This window comes from Lissotriton vulgaris, chromosome 5 (genome assembly GCF_964263255.1).
Source record: "Lissotriton vulgaris chromosome 5, aLisVul1.2, whole genome shotgun sequence".
Lineage (NCBI taxonomy): Eukaryota > Metazoa > Chordata > Amphibia > Caudata > Salamandridae > Lissotriton > Lissotriton vulgaris.
Window position 1 is genome coordinate 1,539,211,256 of NC_141693.1, and position 18,818 is coordinate 1,539,230,073.

At 40.7% G+C, this 18,818-nt stretch overlaps 1 protein-coding gene across 1 annotated transcript in view; it reads left to right on the forward strand.

Moving 5' to 3' along the window:
* Nucleotides 1–12,741, forward strand: part of LOC147712966 (extracellular calcium-sensing receptor-like) — a 72,413-nt gene extending 59,672 nt beyond the window's left edge. The window contains exon 4 of the mRNA XM_086919751.1: nt 11,896–12,741. Within this exon, the coding sequence (XP_086775877.1) occupies nt 11,896–12,741 (846 nt within the window). The remainder of the gene's footprint in view (nt 1–11,895) is intronic.
* Nucleotides 12,742–18,818: the final 6,077 nt, after the last annotated feature.

The window sequence follows — 18,818 nt, forward strand, 5'->3', positions numbered from 1 at the left end:
TAAGGGAAAGAGGATGAAGGAGAGTGAGAGAAGGGCAGTGAGGGTGAGTAAAGAGGGGTGATTAAGGGTGGAAAAAGGTGAGTGAGCGTGAGACAAGGGGAGCATAATAAATATTTCACAATACAAAATACAAAATAACTTGTACAATATGTTATATGGTTTTTTTTTGCTGGTCTCAGAATATATTGAATTTCACTAAAACAGTGAGTTCAATACTACTCATCATATGACAGCTGGGAAAAAAACCACAATCAAAAACATTGTGTTTAAAAGACCCATACAATGTTTCAATAAATAATGTAAAACTTAGAAAAACATATCTTAACTCATTTTTTATTCACTTACTTTTCCACAAGGCCAAATAGTATATGGAAAGTTCTTTTCTTCGGAAATTACTCAATAGTACTCTTAAACTAACATTTACCCGACTTTCTGAAAGAAAAGCTCCAACATCTTTTTGATCATGTAACAATAGGTATATTTCTACCTCTTGCTCACTCATGATCAACATTTCCTATAATACTGATATCACTCACTATTTGATACACTTACACTACCTCTCTGACAATTACAACTTTTTTATTATCTTGATCACTCTCAATCACAAAGTAATTTTGAACAGCAGACTAAGTTTTATTAACTGCTCCAATCTTCATAGGCCAATTACTTTTCCTAAAATTTCAGTTGTAAAAACACTAGGTAAGAATTTCGTAAGTCAAAAGGCAAACATTGTTTGAAAGTCAATAGAGTATCATTACAATTATTCCAGCCTTTTTGACATTTTAAATAATCTGTGTAATGTCCTGATGTTGTTGAAGGACCATCATGGAAAATAATTGCTGCAGTTAGAAAGGTTCTTCCTGAAATTGATAATTGAGAAGCCACAACATTTTGAATTAAAGTTGTCAATTTAGTTCCATCAGGTCTACATCGTTGGAACATTAAAATTACATACTGTCCATATCTTTGTATAAATAATGTTGATAGCATTGCAGATTTACATTGAGTACAGACCATGCTTTGATTTGCTTCTCTAACTAGATTATTAAAAGACACTGATTTGCAGTCAGGTAAAGTCAAATGTATAAATATTTCCGTATCTATTGTAATAGTACTTGAAAAGGAACAATTGTTGCAGTTATGCTGCCATTTAAAAGAAAGGCCAAAAAGATTTTCTACATCTATACCTTCATCTTGCAATACAACAAGCATATACATTAGTAATTCCTGAAAATCTTTCTGAATATTCAGTGAAAATTGATTCAGACCAGAACATATGTCTAAAACATTTCAAATTTCAGAAACACTTTCTATTTTTGTTCTATTACTGCTACATTTCTCAAACACAGAATTCAACAAACAACAAAATCTTTGATCCCGATTTTCAATAATCTGTTCTTGTAAAGTTTGGAGAAAAAAACGACATTAACCACTACATTAGCATAGCAGTTGACACCAGAACTGTTTTCAAACTGAAATCCAAAAAGATCTTTAACTGAATCCCTTTCCTTTCTGCTTACAATTACTGGTTCATCTACTTTTTTTCTTTTTGCTACAACTTCACTACAATTTTTCTCATTTATTCTTTTTCGGCCTACCACACGCTTTTCAAATAGAGGATATTGAGGTAAATTTGAAGCATACACTCTTCTTAACCTATTATATTCTTTTACACAATTTAGATCTGCACTAATCTTTGTCTCATCAAAATCAATCAAGTACAATCCAAGTAAAAATTGAGCAGAACAACAACTGAATTCTTGTACTTCTTCAATTCCATCAAATTTAATTTTTATAAATTCAATTCCATCTCTATTTCGGTAATTCACAAAATAAGCAAAATGACCCATTGCTCCATTTACTAAACCTCTTTCCACATATAAATTCCTTCGTAAAATTATACGACAATGTAAACATGCATACAGAGTCTTTTCCAAACCATCAGTTTTAGATATTGTATTCTCTAAAGAATTCAATTTTGATTTCAACTTTTCTGACAAAATAATAGCTGCTCCTTCATGCTCTATTTTATCAATAGCTTCCAGTTTCACAATCTCTTGATTTTCTAACTTTAACATTTGGATGTTGAAGATTGAACATTCTTGCAGAGTTGGCATCAAGCATATCACATTTTAAATAAGCTGTACAATGTCCTGATGTTGTCGAAGGACCATCATGGAAAATAATTGCTGCAGTTAGAAAGGTTCTTCCTGAAATTGATAATTGAGAAGCCCCAAAATTTGTAATTAAAGTTGTCAATTTAGTTCCATCAGGTCTACATCGTTGGAACATTAAAATTGCATACTGTCCACATCTTTGTATAAATAATGTTAATAGCATTGCAGATTTAGATTGAGTACAGACCATGCATTGATTTGCTTCTCTAAATAGATTATTAAAAGACACTGATTTGCAGTCTTGTAAAGTCAAATGTATAAATCTTTCAGTGTCTATTGTAGTAGTACTTGAAAAGGAACAACTGTCGCAGTAATGCTGCCATTTATAAGAAAGGCCAAAAAGATTTTCTACATCTATATCTTCATCTTGCAATACAACAAGCATATACATTAGAAAAACCTGATAATCTTGCTGAATATTCTGTGAAAATTGATTTAGACCAGAACATATGTCTAAAACATTTCGAATTTCAGAAACACTTTCTATTTTTGTTTTATCACTTCTACATTTCTCAAACACAGAATTCAACAAACAACAAAATCTTTGATCCCGATTTTCCACAATCTGTTCTTGTATAGTTTGGAGAAAAAAAACAACATTAACCACTACATTAGCTTAGCAGTTGACACCAGAACTGTTTTCAAACTGAAATCCAACAACATCTTTAACTGAATCCTTTTCCTTTCTGCTTACAATTACTGGTTCATCTACTTTTTTTATTTTTGCTACAACTTCACTACAATTTTTCTCATTTATTCTTTTTCGGCCTACCACATGCTTTTTTTAAATAGAGGATATTGAGGTAAATTTGGAGCATACTCTCTTCTTAACCTATTATATTCTTTTACACAATTTAGATCTGCACTAATCTTTGTCTCATCAAAATCAATCAAGTACAATCCAGATAAAGTTCTGACTCGAGATAAAGCAACATATGCAATACCCTCCTTGTACATAGAACTTCCAATATTCACCAAAGCACTATCTACACTTAAACCTTGAGATTTATGAATAGTCGCTGCATATGCCAAAGAAACAGGAAACTGTTTTCGGCGGACATATAAATCTTTCACAATTAAAAATCGAGCAGAACAACGACTGAATTCTTGTACTTCTTAAATTCCATCAAATTAAATTTTTAAAAATTCAATTCCATCTCTATTTCGGTAATTCACAAAATCAACAACATGACCCATTGCTCCATTTACTAAACCTTTTTCCACATGTAAATTCCGTCGTAAAATTATATGACGCTTTAAACATGCATACAGAATCTTTTCTAAACCAGCAGTTTTAGATATTGTCTTCTCTAAAGAATCCAATTTTGATTTCAACTTTTCTGACAAAATAATAGTTGCTCCTTCATGCTCTATTTTATCAATAGCTTCCAGTTTCACAATCTCTTGATTTTCTAACTTTAACATTTTGTTGTTGAAGATTGAACATTTTTGGTGAGTTGGCATCAAGCATATCACAGATTTGTTTTCAGCAATTTTCTTAAAAATATTCTCTGGGAGAATATTTTTGTTTGGAAATAAATTTAAAAATAATCGTGCCTAATCGTGCCTGTAAAGCTTCTTTGCCATAGTCACTTACTTTTCCAATTCTTACATCTTGCAGAATATTTTTTTAATCTTCATCCTTTGCCTGTCACATATTTTGAAGCAGTTCTGCAGATTTGAAATTAAACCATATATTAACATTTCCAATGCTTCCTAGGCACTTCCTGGTATCTTCATCCGTAAGCATTTTAGAAACTGGTTGTCCTTTCACTGGAGTTAGCTGCAGTAGATCTCCAAAAACAATGATGTGTTTGCCTCCAAATAACACATCATACTCTGTTTTAAGAATTTCTTGCATTCTTAAATGCACAAAAGCAAGCATTACATTTGATACCATGCTTACCTCATCAATGATAAGAAGTTTCATTTTCTCAGGACTCTGGAAACTTCACAACAAGCTTCTCCAGATGGCTTGTAGTATTGTAATTTATTATCATGCTCTACTGGCAGCATCCATAAACAATGTAAAGTAATCCCTTTAATGTTATGTGCTGCCAACCCAGTTGGAGCGGTAACAACACAAGAGAGCGATGACTCCGTTATTTTCTGCAGATAACTTGCAATTGCTTTAATCAGAAAACTTTTTCCAGTTCCTGCTTCTCCACTCACGTAGAGTCGGACAGGCATAAATGACGTACATGCACACTCTTTTTTCTCATGACATAAACCATGCTTAATCTGTTCTGTGACTTCGTCATATATTTGTTTCTGCTCAACGTTTAGTTCTTTTTCCAAATCTTCTAAGTTAACTACATCCTCCTGAGCTTGTTCCATGGCTCTTTCCACTTCATCCATGGCAGTGCCAGCTTCATTTTGGATAATTGGTCCTCCTAGTCGATCCTGACTCAATGAAGCAGAACTCTGACTGTCTTGAGAACTGTCTCTAGCAATCTCTGCTGCAATTGTAGCTTCTTTCTGTATTTCCTCATTCAACATTTGCAGATAATTTGCAAAAACAGGACATTCTATGGTATCCTTGGTTGCATTGAAAGAATCTTCATAACTGAGAAAATCTCCAAGTAGTTCCTCTTCTGTACACCATAGCTTAAAGAGTTGCAAAAGAGCTAAATAGTAAAATTCCCTTTTGTCAGGAGATTCGCAACTCAATTTTCGATGATTAATCAAATGACCTTTTCTTTGTTTCACCAGACATCTTTCACATCCAACTACAGCATATACTCCTTTATTGATATCTTCTGTGATGTTTCTCTCAAAAGTATAGCTTTGCAGAACTTCATAGAGACAAACGTTCTCAAGATGACTACTTCTATTTGGATAGTATGTATCCAACATGTTTGTCTTCAAAATATCTGTACTGTTTGGTTCTTTCCCCGCCAAATAATCAATTTCTTGTACAGATTTCAAAACTCGAATTCGTGTTGCAGGAAGACCTAGACTCACCCAATTGATTGTTCTAGATTTGGCATATAGACTTGCTGATTATAACCGATCCGAACATTCATATGCTCCAATTTCTCGATGCGACAACATCTTTAGACTGTAACTGTACAATTTCTTACTTAGACTCTTTTCATGTGAAATGCCCTCCCACATTTCCTTCAGTTCCGTCTTGTCTGATTTAGTGATGTAAGACGTCACATATCGAGCCACAGCAATAGAGTTGTCAGCAACATATTGAATATCCATGTTAGCATTCCACATGGACAAAATGACTGGGTTGTAGTCATTTATGTATTTGAACTCTTCATTTCTTTTTAAGTTGTATGTATTTTTCGGTGATTTTCTTGTCACAGTATGTCGCAGAGAAGACATAAAATTGTTCACTCTTCCTTTAGATATTACTGGTTGTGGAAATCCAAAACAAAATTTTGTGTAGAACTTGGATTTGAACTTTCGATGACAATATTTTCCACAACGATGGGTTTGAAAGCGTAAAACTTGATGCTTAACATTTTTTTCTTCTGTACTTTTCGGAACAGCACATGTAGAATACTGTTCAATGAAACTCATCACTGTGTCATTCAAATCTGTTCCAAATTTGAGTGCATCTTTGGTCCATAGCAGCATATGTATGTGAGAAGCACCTCTTGCTTATACTCCTTTCTCCAAAAGAAATCCAAAACCTCTCCAAGCGGAGGATTTTTTTTGTTTGTGATAAAAGACATAATAGCTTCAAATCTATGATTGAAATACCTGCATACATTAACTGGATCCAAGAAGCACAGTTCTACAGTTGTCTTGTATTCTATATTTTCAATGTTTGCATTTGCCTCTCGTAGAAATTCGAGTAAGTCTTTCCAAGCATGCTCAGCACAGCTAAGAGTGAGGAACCATGTAGTAGTTCCTAAGTTTCTTAGCATACATTTCAATTCCCCATGACGACGGTACCAGTACTCATTAGTACCACGCTGACATGCCATGAGATTAATTAGGTGACATTCCAAAACACTGTCTTGCAGTTTGACTTTATCCATAAAGTCCATTGCCGAAAAATTTTGCAGATGTACTCCACTTTTCAGTATATGGTTCACTGCATAAGAAAGTCCAGACAAGTCACTCTCAAACAGTAGATGAAACAAATATGGAATGCATTGACGAAACCTTGGATCTTTTGCATATAATCTTAAAGTCCGATATTCAGATGCAGGAATTTGAACAGGTCGGTCATCATAACGTCCACCTTGACCTATTGGAAATAACTGAGGAAAACAAACTTTTTTTCCATACACTAATGGGACTTCCTTTTGCTTCTTTCATTTGAAACAAGTCAATAGCATTCCCCATTACTTCTTTGGAATGCAAAGGATGAACACTATAATGTTCATAAATTTCTTCACTTCTAGAGACATCAACTTTTTCAATTTGACCAGCTGAGAAATCACTGTCCTCTTCTACAGTTCTGTTGACTGGGTGTGAGTGTTTGATTGGTTCAGATGCTCTGTCCATCACCATCCCCTTTTGGGAGCTCTCTCTTAGCTGTGGTGGCCCACAGGAAGAATCACGATGATGCACAGCTGACACAAGCGTGGGCACTCAGTGGCCGCAGCTCTCTCTTAGCTGCAGCTGCCCACAGGGCAAAGGGTGATCTCAACCAGGCTGGCACAATGGCGGGAACTCGGCAGCAACAGTTCTCTCTTAACTGTGGCAGCTCACACAGATTCAGCGAAGGTTCAAAGGATCAAATTAAGGCGGGCTCTCAACACCGGCAGCTCTCTCTTAGCTGCGGCGACCCACAGAGTTAATAGGGTTAACAGTCTGCGTTCCTTACAGTAGAACTAGAGGCTCAGGATTACTCGACGGAGGCCTCACCTGCAAGTAGGATCCTATGCACAGGAATTCAAACGGCTGACGGGGTGAAGTCTAATGTCCCTGAGACTTCAGCAGGAGGCGCTCTCAATTCAGGCCCTCTGGTAGTTACTTCAGTAAGCTTGGTGAAAGTTTCAAAATCCTTTCCTCTGTACACTCTGAGAGAGTTTCGTCTTGACATCCAGAAGGTACACACCTGCAAAAGGTTTCAGCACAGCGTTTTATACCTAAAAAGTCTTTGTTCTCTAAAGTCATAAATCACTGAATCCAGCCAAAACCAGTTTGGTGGGGTCGGGGAGCACTTGGTTTACGAGGCAACATCCTGCCCTTTGAGAATCAGGGGTCTGCTATCAGACGCCCAGTGGGAGGTGGAGCCATCATTCACCTTGCCAGGCACGACCCTGCTCAGATCAAAGAGTCACCCCTCTACATGCTAAAAATGCCGATCTCTCTCTCTAGCCCGGTCTGACCCAGCTGGCCCTGCTGCTTCAAACCCAGATGGCCAATACACATACTAGCAAAGACTACAGGAAACCTCAGGCAAGAAAATACCTCATTTCTAGAAGAGGCATTTTCGAACACGGGATATGCAAATCAACCTTACTAAAAGATGTATCTCAATGACCTGAGCTTAAACATATCAAATTTGAATTTCATATCAGGTTCCTCGGGGCAGGTAGGATTATGGAATATAATACTCAGCCTGCCCATTTTGGCCTATGAGAACTCATCTACAGACCCCTCGGACCCAGAGCTCAGTTCAGCGACTCCATCGACGACCTCACCAGCACCCACGCACTCTCCTCCACGGACTACATCGTCCTCGGGGAACTGAACTTCCACCTTGAGAACAACAACGATGCCAACTCCGCCACACTGATCGACAACCTCGCCAACCTCGGCCTCAGGCAACTCGTCACTGGACCCACCCATGCCGCCGGCCGCACGCTGTAGCCCGCATTCTCCACAGGCTCCCACGTCGCCTTCAACCACACCACCGAACTCCACTGGACCGACCACCACTGCGTCCATTTCACCTTCAAGAAACCAACCACGCACTACCGCACCCAACAGCTGTCTCGCCGCTGCTAGAGCAAAGTCACCGAAGACCAGCTGATCACCTCCCTCACCAAGAACTCACCCACCGACCCCACCAACCAAGACGCCACAGCCAAAAACCTCAGACAGTGGATCGACGACTCCGCCAACACCCTCGCCCGCTCAAGAAACTCTCCAACAGCCACTCCAACAAGAGAGCCACCTGATTCACCACCGAGCTCCAGACCTCTAAATGTGCATGCCGGAAACTGGAGAAGACATGGCTCCACGAACGCACACCGGACAACCACGCAGCCCACAAGGATGCCACCCACAGACACCACCATCTCATCAGATTAGCCAAGAGATTCTCCTTCAAAGACTGCTTGGATAACAACGCACACGACAGCAAAGAGCTCTTCAGCATCGTAAAGGAACTCCCCAACCCCAGTGCCAATGCCAAAGACATCCCCCCCTCACAAGAACTGTGCGACTCACTTGCCATCTTCTTCCACCGCAAAATCGCTGACATCCACGACAGCTTCTACACCACGACCGCCCCGACTACGCCAGACTCCACCTCCCCTGTGAACACCACCAGCGTCAACTGCCTGACCTCCTGGTCCAACATAAACGACGACAAGACACGCAAGGCCATGAACTCCATCCAAGCAGGATCTCCGTCTGACCTGTGCCCACACCACTTATTCAACAAAGCAGACGCAGCCATCGCACCCCAACTACAGAAGGTCATCAACATCTCCTTTGAAACAGTGACATTCCCGTAAAGCTGGAAGCACGCCGAAATCAACGCCCTCCTCAAGAAGCCTAAAGCAGACCCCAAGGACCTCAAGAACTTCCGGTTCATCTCCCTGCTCCCGTTCCCGGCAAAGATCATCAAGAAAATCAACAACATGCAACTGGCCTGACATCTGGAAGACAACAACATCTTGGACTGGTCCCAGTTCGGATTCAGATGAAACCACAGCACTGAGACAGCCCTCATCACCGCTACAGACGACATCAGGCGCCAACCAGACAACGGCGAAACATCAGCCCTCATCCTCCTGGACCTGTCAGCCGCCTTTGACACGGTCTGCCATCTCACTCTAAAGACACGCCTCCTAGAAGCTGAAATCCAAGAAAAGGCTCTTGACTGGACCACGTCCTTCCTCTCCTGCAGAACCCAGAGCGTCCGCCTCCCACCCTTCCGATCCGAAGCCAACGACATCATCTGCCATGTCCCCCAGGCCTCATCCCTCAGCCCAACGCAGTTCAATGTGTACATGGCCCCCTCACACGACCTCAACGTCATCTCCTAAGCTGACGACACCCATCTCATCCTCTCCCTCACCAAGGACCCACACACCGCCAAAACCAACCTCCACGAGGGAATGAAGGCCATCGCCGACTGGATGAGGAGCCGCCGTCTGAAGCTGAACTCTTACAAGACGGAGGTCCTCATCCTCGGACCCACCCACTTAGCCTGGGACGATTCCTGGTGGCCAACCATACTTGGAACAGCACCTACACCCACCGACCATGCACGCAATCTAGGACTCATCCTCGACTCCTCCCTCTCCATGTCTAAGCAGGTCAACGCCGTCTCCTCCTCCTGCGACAACACCCTCCGCATGTTCCGCAGGATCTACAAGTGGATCCTGGCAGAAACAAGAAGAACGGTCACACAGGCCCTCGTCAGCGGCAGACTGGACTACAACAACGTACTCTATGCAGGAATCCCAGCCAAACACCTACGGCGACTACAACGCATCCAAAATGCCTCCGTCTGACTGATCATTAATGTACCCCGCTGCAGCCACATCTCCACCCACCTGAGAGATCTACACTGGCTCCCCGTCGACAATATGATCACCTTCAAGCTCCTCAGCTACGCACACAAAGCACTCCACAACGCCGGACCAGCCTACCTGAACAGCAGACTCAGCTTCCACACCCCCACCCGCCAGCTCCGCTCTGCCAGCCACGCCCTAGCCGCTGTCCCCCGCATTCAACAAATGACCTCCGGCAGCAGATCCTTCTCCTACCTCGCTGCCTAGAACTGGAACACCCTCCCTACCCACATACGGCAGACCCAAGACCTACTTGCCTTCAGAAGACTCCTCAAGACCTGGCTCTTCGAGCAGTAGCAACACCCCTCTCTCCCCTCAGCAATTTCAGACCCTCACTGGTAAGTAGCGTGCTTTACAAGTACTCTGATTGATTGATTGATTGATTGATTGATTGATTGATTGATTGATTGATAGCCTCAAAATAGTATACAGTGAAATGGAGGGTAACTCGCTATTAGAACATGCTACACAGACATACTTTAAAAGCTGCTTCGGTGGGTAGCGCAAATCAGCACTGGAGGCACACCAGCAGGATTTGGTTTACCAGTGCTGGGCACACACAGTGCACTTATACTAGGGACTGACAGGTAAATCAAACGAGCCAATTATGGCTATCCCAATTTATACAGTCATCTTCACACAGGGAGCATTCGCGCTGTGGCACTGATTAGCAGTGGCACAGCACCCAGAGCATCTAAATCCAGCCAACATAAAAGATAGGAAGCGAAAAGAGGAAGGAAGACCTGCGCCAATGATGCCAGGTCTAACACATGCTAAAAATATTGCGGAAAGGAAAAAGCATCCAACATGTGTGTTACTAGAAACAGTTTCAGCCTTGGGTGCAATTGAAACTTTTCTATATGTCCCCATGGTGTGTGCCGGTATTACAGCATTCGCTTGGTGATTTCCAAAACTATCTAGGACGTCACCAACTCAATTTTCCTGTGGGACAGTTTTGCGTCAATCATGGGGGCGGATAATGTGCCATAAATTCGGTGCAGGTAAAAAATGGTAAAAGTCGTGGGAGAAGTGGTAAATGTTTTCAGCATTGTTTTTCCGACTCACCCTTTTTTAGACCTTTATTCGTAGTCCTGTCAACACAATGGTGAACTGGATAAAGGGAAGTTGGCTGCCACTTAATCCATTTTAGAAAGATTTCCATAACAAAGGGAAATAATAGTGAGGGAGGAGATATTTGTTAACAACTTTTTCTATTTTATGTTTGATAATATCACTGATTCGAATACCTACATTTATACTCCTTCTCTTTCTTTTAGACATAAAAATACCATAACTACAGCAAATGGCTTTCACCTTAATCAACAGTTTTCCCCAGTGTTCAAAGATACCAAATTGTCATTTCTTCTTTGCTTCATTGTACAAGGTATGGTTCTGGAGGCATGTGCAAATTATCAGTTAAGTTACAGTGACCTCTTACATAGGAGTTTCCTTGCATGCTACTTTTTTCGGTTAAGTTCACTGAATTCCCTACTGTTTATCGGGCCTTAGTACTCAGGAAGAAAAAGGGATTATTCGAATGCCTGTAATTTGGTAAGTGTTCTCTAAAGAGTACAACATTTCGGATGCGCTAAGTATTGCAGCTGATAAAATCCGACAAGCAAGTGTTCTGAATTAATACGGTGTGATAATGATCCCAGTTTGTGTGCTTTAGTTGAAAAATAGGACATAAAATGCAGATGTAGGTGCTTTCTGCACTAAATAACATGCATTTTCAAGGCATTTTTTCATACAAATAATATTCTGAAGAATTTACACGCCAACATTTAACTGGGGAAAATTGCATAAGGGGAATGGTATAGACTGAGGGACTTTTACTTGAGACCAAAGTGGAGAGAAAAAGTCAAACCTAGTAAAAAAATATAATATATGATAAGCTTTTACTTTCACTGAAGTCCATTGTTGTTCCCCTCCCGAATATGTCAAATCAAAACGAACACTATTTAAGTACTGTTAATTTGTTTCTCCTTTCTTTCTAGATCAGTTATGGGTCAACTGGGCCCATTCTTAGCAATAAACAACTGTTCCCATCTTTCTTCCGAACAGTTCCAAGTGACTTGGTCGAAGCGAGTGCCATTGCCAGCGTCCTGAAATATTTTGGCTGGACTTGGGTAGGAATTTTAGCCTCAGACAATAATTATGGAGTAGTTGGGAGTGAACTGCTCAAAGAGGAGATCATCAAGACCGGTGGATGCGTTGCCTTTATAGAAAGGGTCTCTGATCATCCATCTAAAGAAAGAGTGCACAGGATTGCTGAACTGATTGGAAAATCATCAGCTAATGTCATTGTGGTCTATTCCCATGTGGGAGTTATGGTACCAATATTTGAGATGGTTTCACAGCTGAAAATCAGAGGGAAGACCTGGCTGGGTGCCACTAGCTTCATTATTACCCCAGATTTGTTTACTAAGAAGACCTGGGAGTCACTAAATGGTACAATTGCATTTGCTCTTCATGTTGCTGACATTCCCGGGTTCAAAGAGTTTGTTCACCACCTGAACCCTGCTAAGTCTCCAGATGACATCTTTATTAGAGTCTTCTGGGAGAAGGCATTCAACTGCAAATGGCAAGGCATGAACAGTAGCCAAGTACAAAGTGATGTAAAGAATAATAATGAGTCACGTTGTACTGGAAAAGAAGATGTGGCCAACCTCGACCCAATGCTCTTTGATTTGGATAATCTCAGGTATACCTACAATGCCTATCTGGCTGTACATTCATTTGCACATGCTTTGCAAGACTTGATCAGAAGCAGCGCTTGGGATGGTAAAGTCACCAATTCATCTAGCCACGACTTCAACACAATTCAACCACAGCAGGTATAACCGCCACAATATTTTCTCCTTCAGAGTTTCTCTTGTTTTAATATGAGGTGAGGGATAGGACATTTTAATATTAATCTTTACCTTTTCAATTGTCTACTATACTCCCAATGTTTATATCGATTTGCGCAGGGATCTTTTTGATACACACTCCTTATGATACTTTTACTTGAAGCTACTTTGATACAATTACTAAACATCAACTTGTTGTTTTGATGTATGCCTTTTTCCAATGTCAATTTTGCGTCTTCTTTTCAGCCAGTTCTAGTTCATTTTCGAAGTTGCAGTGCTCGTGTATGCAGAACAAGAAAATGTAATGATGCACCAAATATAGAAATTAGACAAAACATATACAAATGTAATTGGTAATTAATTCATTGTATTGCACGGCCATTATTCCCACCTGTTGTACGTGGTCCTCCCTGCCGGGTCACCCCCAAGTTTTTTGCCTTTACCCTCCATTTCTTTTGCTGAATTCGTTTTTGTTAGCCTTAGGACTCGGTGCACTTTACCGTTGCTAAACAGTGATAAAGTGTTTGTGCTCAATCCCTTAAACATGGTTAAATTGGTTTACAACTCATTGGCTTATTTAATTTAGCTATAAGTCCCTAGAAGTGTGGCATGCCATACCCAGGGCCAGTAAATTAAATGCTGTTTTTGGACCTGCAGCACATATTGTGGCACCCACACAAGTAGATTAACCAAACACAAAGTAGCAAGGGGTCAGTGGAAAGAAAATCTCTGTGTGTGTTTGTCCTCTAATGATTAATACTGTAAAAGGTGAACAGCAAAATCAGACCAAGGGTATCCTCTTTATGCAAAGAGAGGAATTCCCATCAGGAAACCAACCTGTACCGCCCTACATCATTTGGGAAGCCATCTGGCTGCAGGTAGTTAGTCGTACCCTTGGAGAGATTTGGCCTAGTCCTGCCAAATCTAACTTTTATGTCCCAATGGTAGTGAGTTTGAAGGTTCGTATCAGGAGGTGCCTGAAAAGCAGTGCTAAGTGAATATAAATCAAATGTGATGAAGGTGATATGTATAACATTGAGTAGTGAGGAGGAAAGAAACTTTAACTGAAACCTCCCTACTCCCAAGAGTAAAAATCAGTACAAAGTAGTGTCAACAAATAACTACTTGAATGGTAATCTGGTCGACATGTTTCTGCAGTCTAACGGGGCCCGCTGGTCTTCCACTGCTTCATCAGGAGGATATATGCTACTGCTTATATCGTGAGGAATAATGTGAAACAATAAAAGGGAAATAACAATCTTATTGTCACCTGTGATTCTCCTGTTTTCATGGTTCAATTCGTGCCCAGGAGTATAAGAGAGGAAACAAACAAAACACAGAAAAAAGAAGTGTATAATGTTATTAGTGACATTTTCTTATTAGCAAAATCCTGCCTATCATTTTATTGAAGTCAGAATCTCTTATCTCTAGGGTATCATGTGAGTCAAACATCAAAATCCCTGACAGTAGATATTGGTACGGACCGTCCGTGGCAACAACGGAGGTTCACCAATTGTAATAGTACAAACCTTGTGTACCTCATCACGTGCCCTTGCAGCAAAAAATATGTAGGGATGACCACCCGCCGAGTCAAGGTGCGCATCTCCGAGCACAAAAGTTCAATCAGATGCTCTAAGCAATGGACGAGAATGACAAATCATTTTATAGAAGCCAAACATTCACCAACGGATCTTCACTGGACAGTCCTAGAACAACCTTTGATACCATCACACATAGTGGATGTGAGCACTTTCCTATTCAAACGAGAACAGAGATGGGTTTACAGACTTCACACTGACAAAGATGGTTTGAATTAGGACATTCCCTGGATGTCACTATAATGTCCTGAAATTGTGACTAGCACCACTAATACTACTCTGATGGGGTAGTCCTCTTCACTTCCATCATGGTAATACCTATAAAGATAAAGCACGCCACTAAATGTAGTCAATACCAGTGGGTATCTTATTTCGATCACCTTGTAAGAGAATCGAACTTTCATTTCAGTAAAAGATAGCTATCCACTTTTTACTCTCTCCAAATTACATCATGGATACACTGTATATGGGAATCTCACCCTTGACACAGGTTCAATTATTCTTAATACTGAAACCTTTCTGTCTGATCTGATAAAACACGAGCGATCAGACCATTCGAAATGAGTTATAAAGCACAAGCGTTTTGCGTACAAATATTTTACAACCACGGTCCTAGAAATCTGAACAACTGACAAGCCGTGCAAACTACCATTTCCGACTTATGAGGAGCGTAATTACAATACTTAATATCGCACATGTATGAGCTCGTCTGCTATCAGATGTAGTTTATGGAACGAATACAAACTTCCACTAATACCTGTAGACTACAAATCCCAACTCACAGAGGCGCCAGGTGATGACGTCATGGCGTATACCACATTGGACTGTTTGCAGGCACAATAGATTTCCAAAAAACTATGAGGGACTGGGCTTAGACGACGCACTGGGGTGTTTTCTAAGACTCAGATCAGTGATATTAACTTGGCAGCCTTGAAGTGTTTCCTTTGATTAGTTCTTTCTGGTTTTGTTTTTAACAGAGCGGTGCTCCGTTTTACCTGCGCTGTGGCCAGGTGAGGTGGGGCTACATTCTCCTAAAGATTAGGGGGCAGTTGTATCATCTGTTTTTTTTGTCGCAAACGCTGCGATTCGGAAAATAGCAGCGTTTGCGACAAAAAAAACGGGATTTGGAATGTATCATTCAAAAAGCCTCGCAATATTAAGGAATCGCTAATTTAGCGATTCCTCAACATTGCGAGGCTTTTAAGGAATGGCAAATTGCGATTTAATATTTGAAATGTATCAATCATTTCAGTGTTGCGATTTTTGACTAAGAATTCGCAAATTACCATCAACTTGTAGTTAGTGGTAACTTGTGAATTCTTTTCAAAAAGCACTTTTTTTAAATTCTAAAGGTGCCATATGATGCTCATACATGCCCTTAGGGCATGTATGTGCGCCATATGCGTACACATATCAAATTCAGGGGTGCAGCAGGGTGTCCTTAAGACACCCTTGCAACCTTGAAATTATTCTCAATTTGCGATTAGCTATTTGCTAATCGCAAATTGAGTATAATTTTACATTCATTCCTATGGGCCTCCTGGCCCATAGAAATGAATGGGAAATTATTCCTTAATTGCGATTAGCAATTTGCTACTCGCAATTAAGGAATTCTAAGGAAGCGCTAATAAATAGCGAAATTCTACATACATACCATTTTGCACTTCTCAAATAGCGATTCCTTAACAATCGCTATTTGAGAAGTGCAAATTGGTATCATGATACATCGGCCCCTTGGTGAGTGGCCATTCATGTTGATTAAATATACTCAACGAAGAGTGGTATCAAGTCAGACCAGTCAGACTCACATGATGCCCTAGAGATAAGAGATTCTGACTTCAATAAAATGATAGGCAGGATTTTGCTAATAAGAAGATGTCACCAATAACATTATACACTTCTTTTTTCTGTGTTTTGTTTGTTTCCTCTCTTATACTCCTGGACACGAATTGAACCATGAAAACAGGAGAATCACAGGTGACAATAAGATTGTCATTTCACTTTTATTATTTCACATTATTCCTCACGATATAAGCAGTAGCATATATGGTCCTGATGAAGCAGTGGGAGACCAGCGGGCCCCGTTAGACTGCAGAAACATGTCGACCAGATTACCATTCAAGTAGTTATTTGTTGACACTACTTTGCACTGATTTTTACTCTTAGGAGTAAGGAGGTTTCAATTAAAGTTTCTTTCCTCCTCACTACTCAATTTTATACATATCACCTTCATCACATTTGATTTATATTCACTTAGCACTGCTTTTCAGGCACCTCCTTATACGAACCTTCAAACTCACTACCATTGGGACATAAAAGTTAGATTTGGCAGGACTCTCCAAGGGTACGACTAACTACCTGTAGCCAGATGGCTTCCCAAATGATGTAGGGCGGTACAGGTTGGTTTCCTGATGGGAATTCCTCTCTTTGCATAAAGAGGATACCCTTTCTCTGATTTTGCTGTTCACCTTTTACAGTATTAATCATTAGAGGACAAACACACACAGAGATTTTCTTTCCACTGACCCCTTCCTACTTTGTAGTTGGTTAATATATATGATAAGGGTAGTAGCATTGTTGGGTCGTTAAATATTCCCTCGGACCCCAAACCCCCTCTTTGTTGTATTGTTACCCACACAAGTAGCACTTTAAACCATGTCTAAGGTTTGTCATTGCAGATTGAATGCGGTTTTAAACTGCCAATTTAACATGACTATATAATACCCTTGCACAGCCTTAAACTCCCTTTTTATTGCGTATAAGTCACCCCTAAGGTAGCCCCTAGATAGATATAGCAGGGTGCACTATAATTAAAAGGTTGGCCATGTAATTTGGAGTTTTACATGCCCTGGTAATGAAAAACTCCTTAATTCGTTTTTCACTATTGTCCCGTAGGGTAACGTTGATTGCCTTATAGCATTTAATAAGTGTGAACTTTTGATTCGGACCAGATAAGCGTTTGTTTGCTATCTATGAATTGTTATAAAAACTCCTATTTACTGAAAAAGTAGGACTTAAATTACAATTTTGAAAATGCCACCTTTAGAATGATGGCATTTTCCTGTCCTTAGATATTTGGTGCCTGCAGCCTCCCCATGATCACAAGACTGAGTGTAGCTCACAGTTGGACATTCACACAAAAGTGGGATTAGGTGTGCCTGAAATGGCCATCTGCTGACAGGATTCAGGGTCAAGGGGAGTCAGACATAGGCCCATTTGAAACTAAATAGCCTGTGCTCTACCTTCAGACAAAGGGCTTGTCAACTCCACAATGTTACTGTATCCAACTTGGGGCCAAGGTAGGGGAGTTAGGAAAATCCAAGCACTTAAAAGAGAAACCTGTAGAAACTTCTCACAGTGTCAAAGGAGGCATCAGATGTAAAAGTTGGGCCCCCAGACTCACTCTTCAGTTCACTCCTGGACCTTCAAACTCACTCTCAGAGGGCTGCGGGCTGCTGTGCACTCTGCAAGACTGCTTTGCTGTACTTGGAAGGGCTGTTTTACTGCCCGGTGCCTGCCTTGAACCCTCAGAGGCCATTCCTGCTTTTTAAGCCCTGCATCTTTCCCTGAACAGAGGACTAACAGAGTGACTCCAAGGGATAGTTCAATGACCTCCTGTTCAGAGCCACTGGGACATAAAAGGCTCCCACTATCATGGACCACACCTGGACCCAGCCTAAGCGAGATCTGAACCCCCATGTGGTGTCCAATCAATCTACTCTGAGAGTCCTTTCTCAGGTCCAAAAAGTGAACTAAAGAGCAGGTTTGAGGATCCAACTTTTATATATGGTGCCCATTTTGAAGTTGGAGAAATTTCTAGAGAAATCCCTTTGAAGTCCTGGAAGTTTCTTGCCTTCTCTAGGTCTGTGGTTGCTGCATGAACAGTACAGTGGCGGCAATCATTTTTGTGAAGGCAGGGCACAGCCTATTCAGTTGCAAGTAGGAAGATGCCTAGTTCTGCCTTCCCCATCCTGCCAGTTGATGGCCCTTCCAGGCACACTTAATCCATCTATTGGGTGGCTGTCTGGAGGGTTAAACAAAGCTCAACTGCACCTAGTCATGTGACTCAGGAGCTGGTGCAGGCACCGAATAGAGCAGGAAAATGGCAAGTTTCTAAAAGTGGTGTTTTCAAATGTGTTACTTAAAATCTGACTTTACTATTAAAGAGAATTTTTAATTACAATTTCTCAGACACATAACTTGAAATGTGTAGCCGTTGCCCATCAAAGGTTAAATGTAATAACACTCCTAAATGTTAGCAGGATGTGGACGCGTAGCTGTGCAAAGCCCTACTTGCTCTTCAAAAGACACTGTCTCAGCTCACACATAAAGAACATCACACTAGCCTGCTGTGAGTGCATACAGAATAATGACCACAGAAAGGAGGCAGGTAAATCAAGACACCTCTATAGGGGGAAAACTCCAGAAGTTTTATCCACTTCTAAGGGAACACCAGGGATAACAATAAGG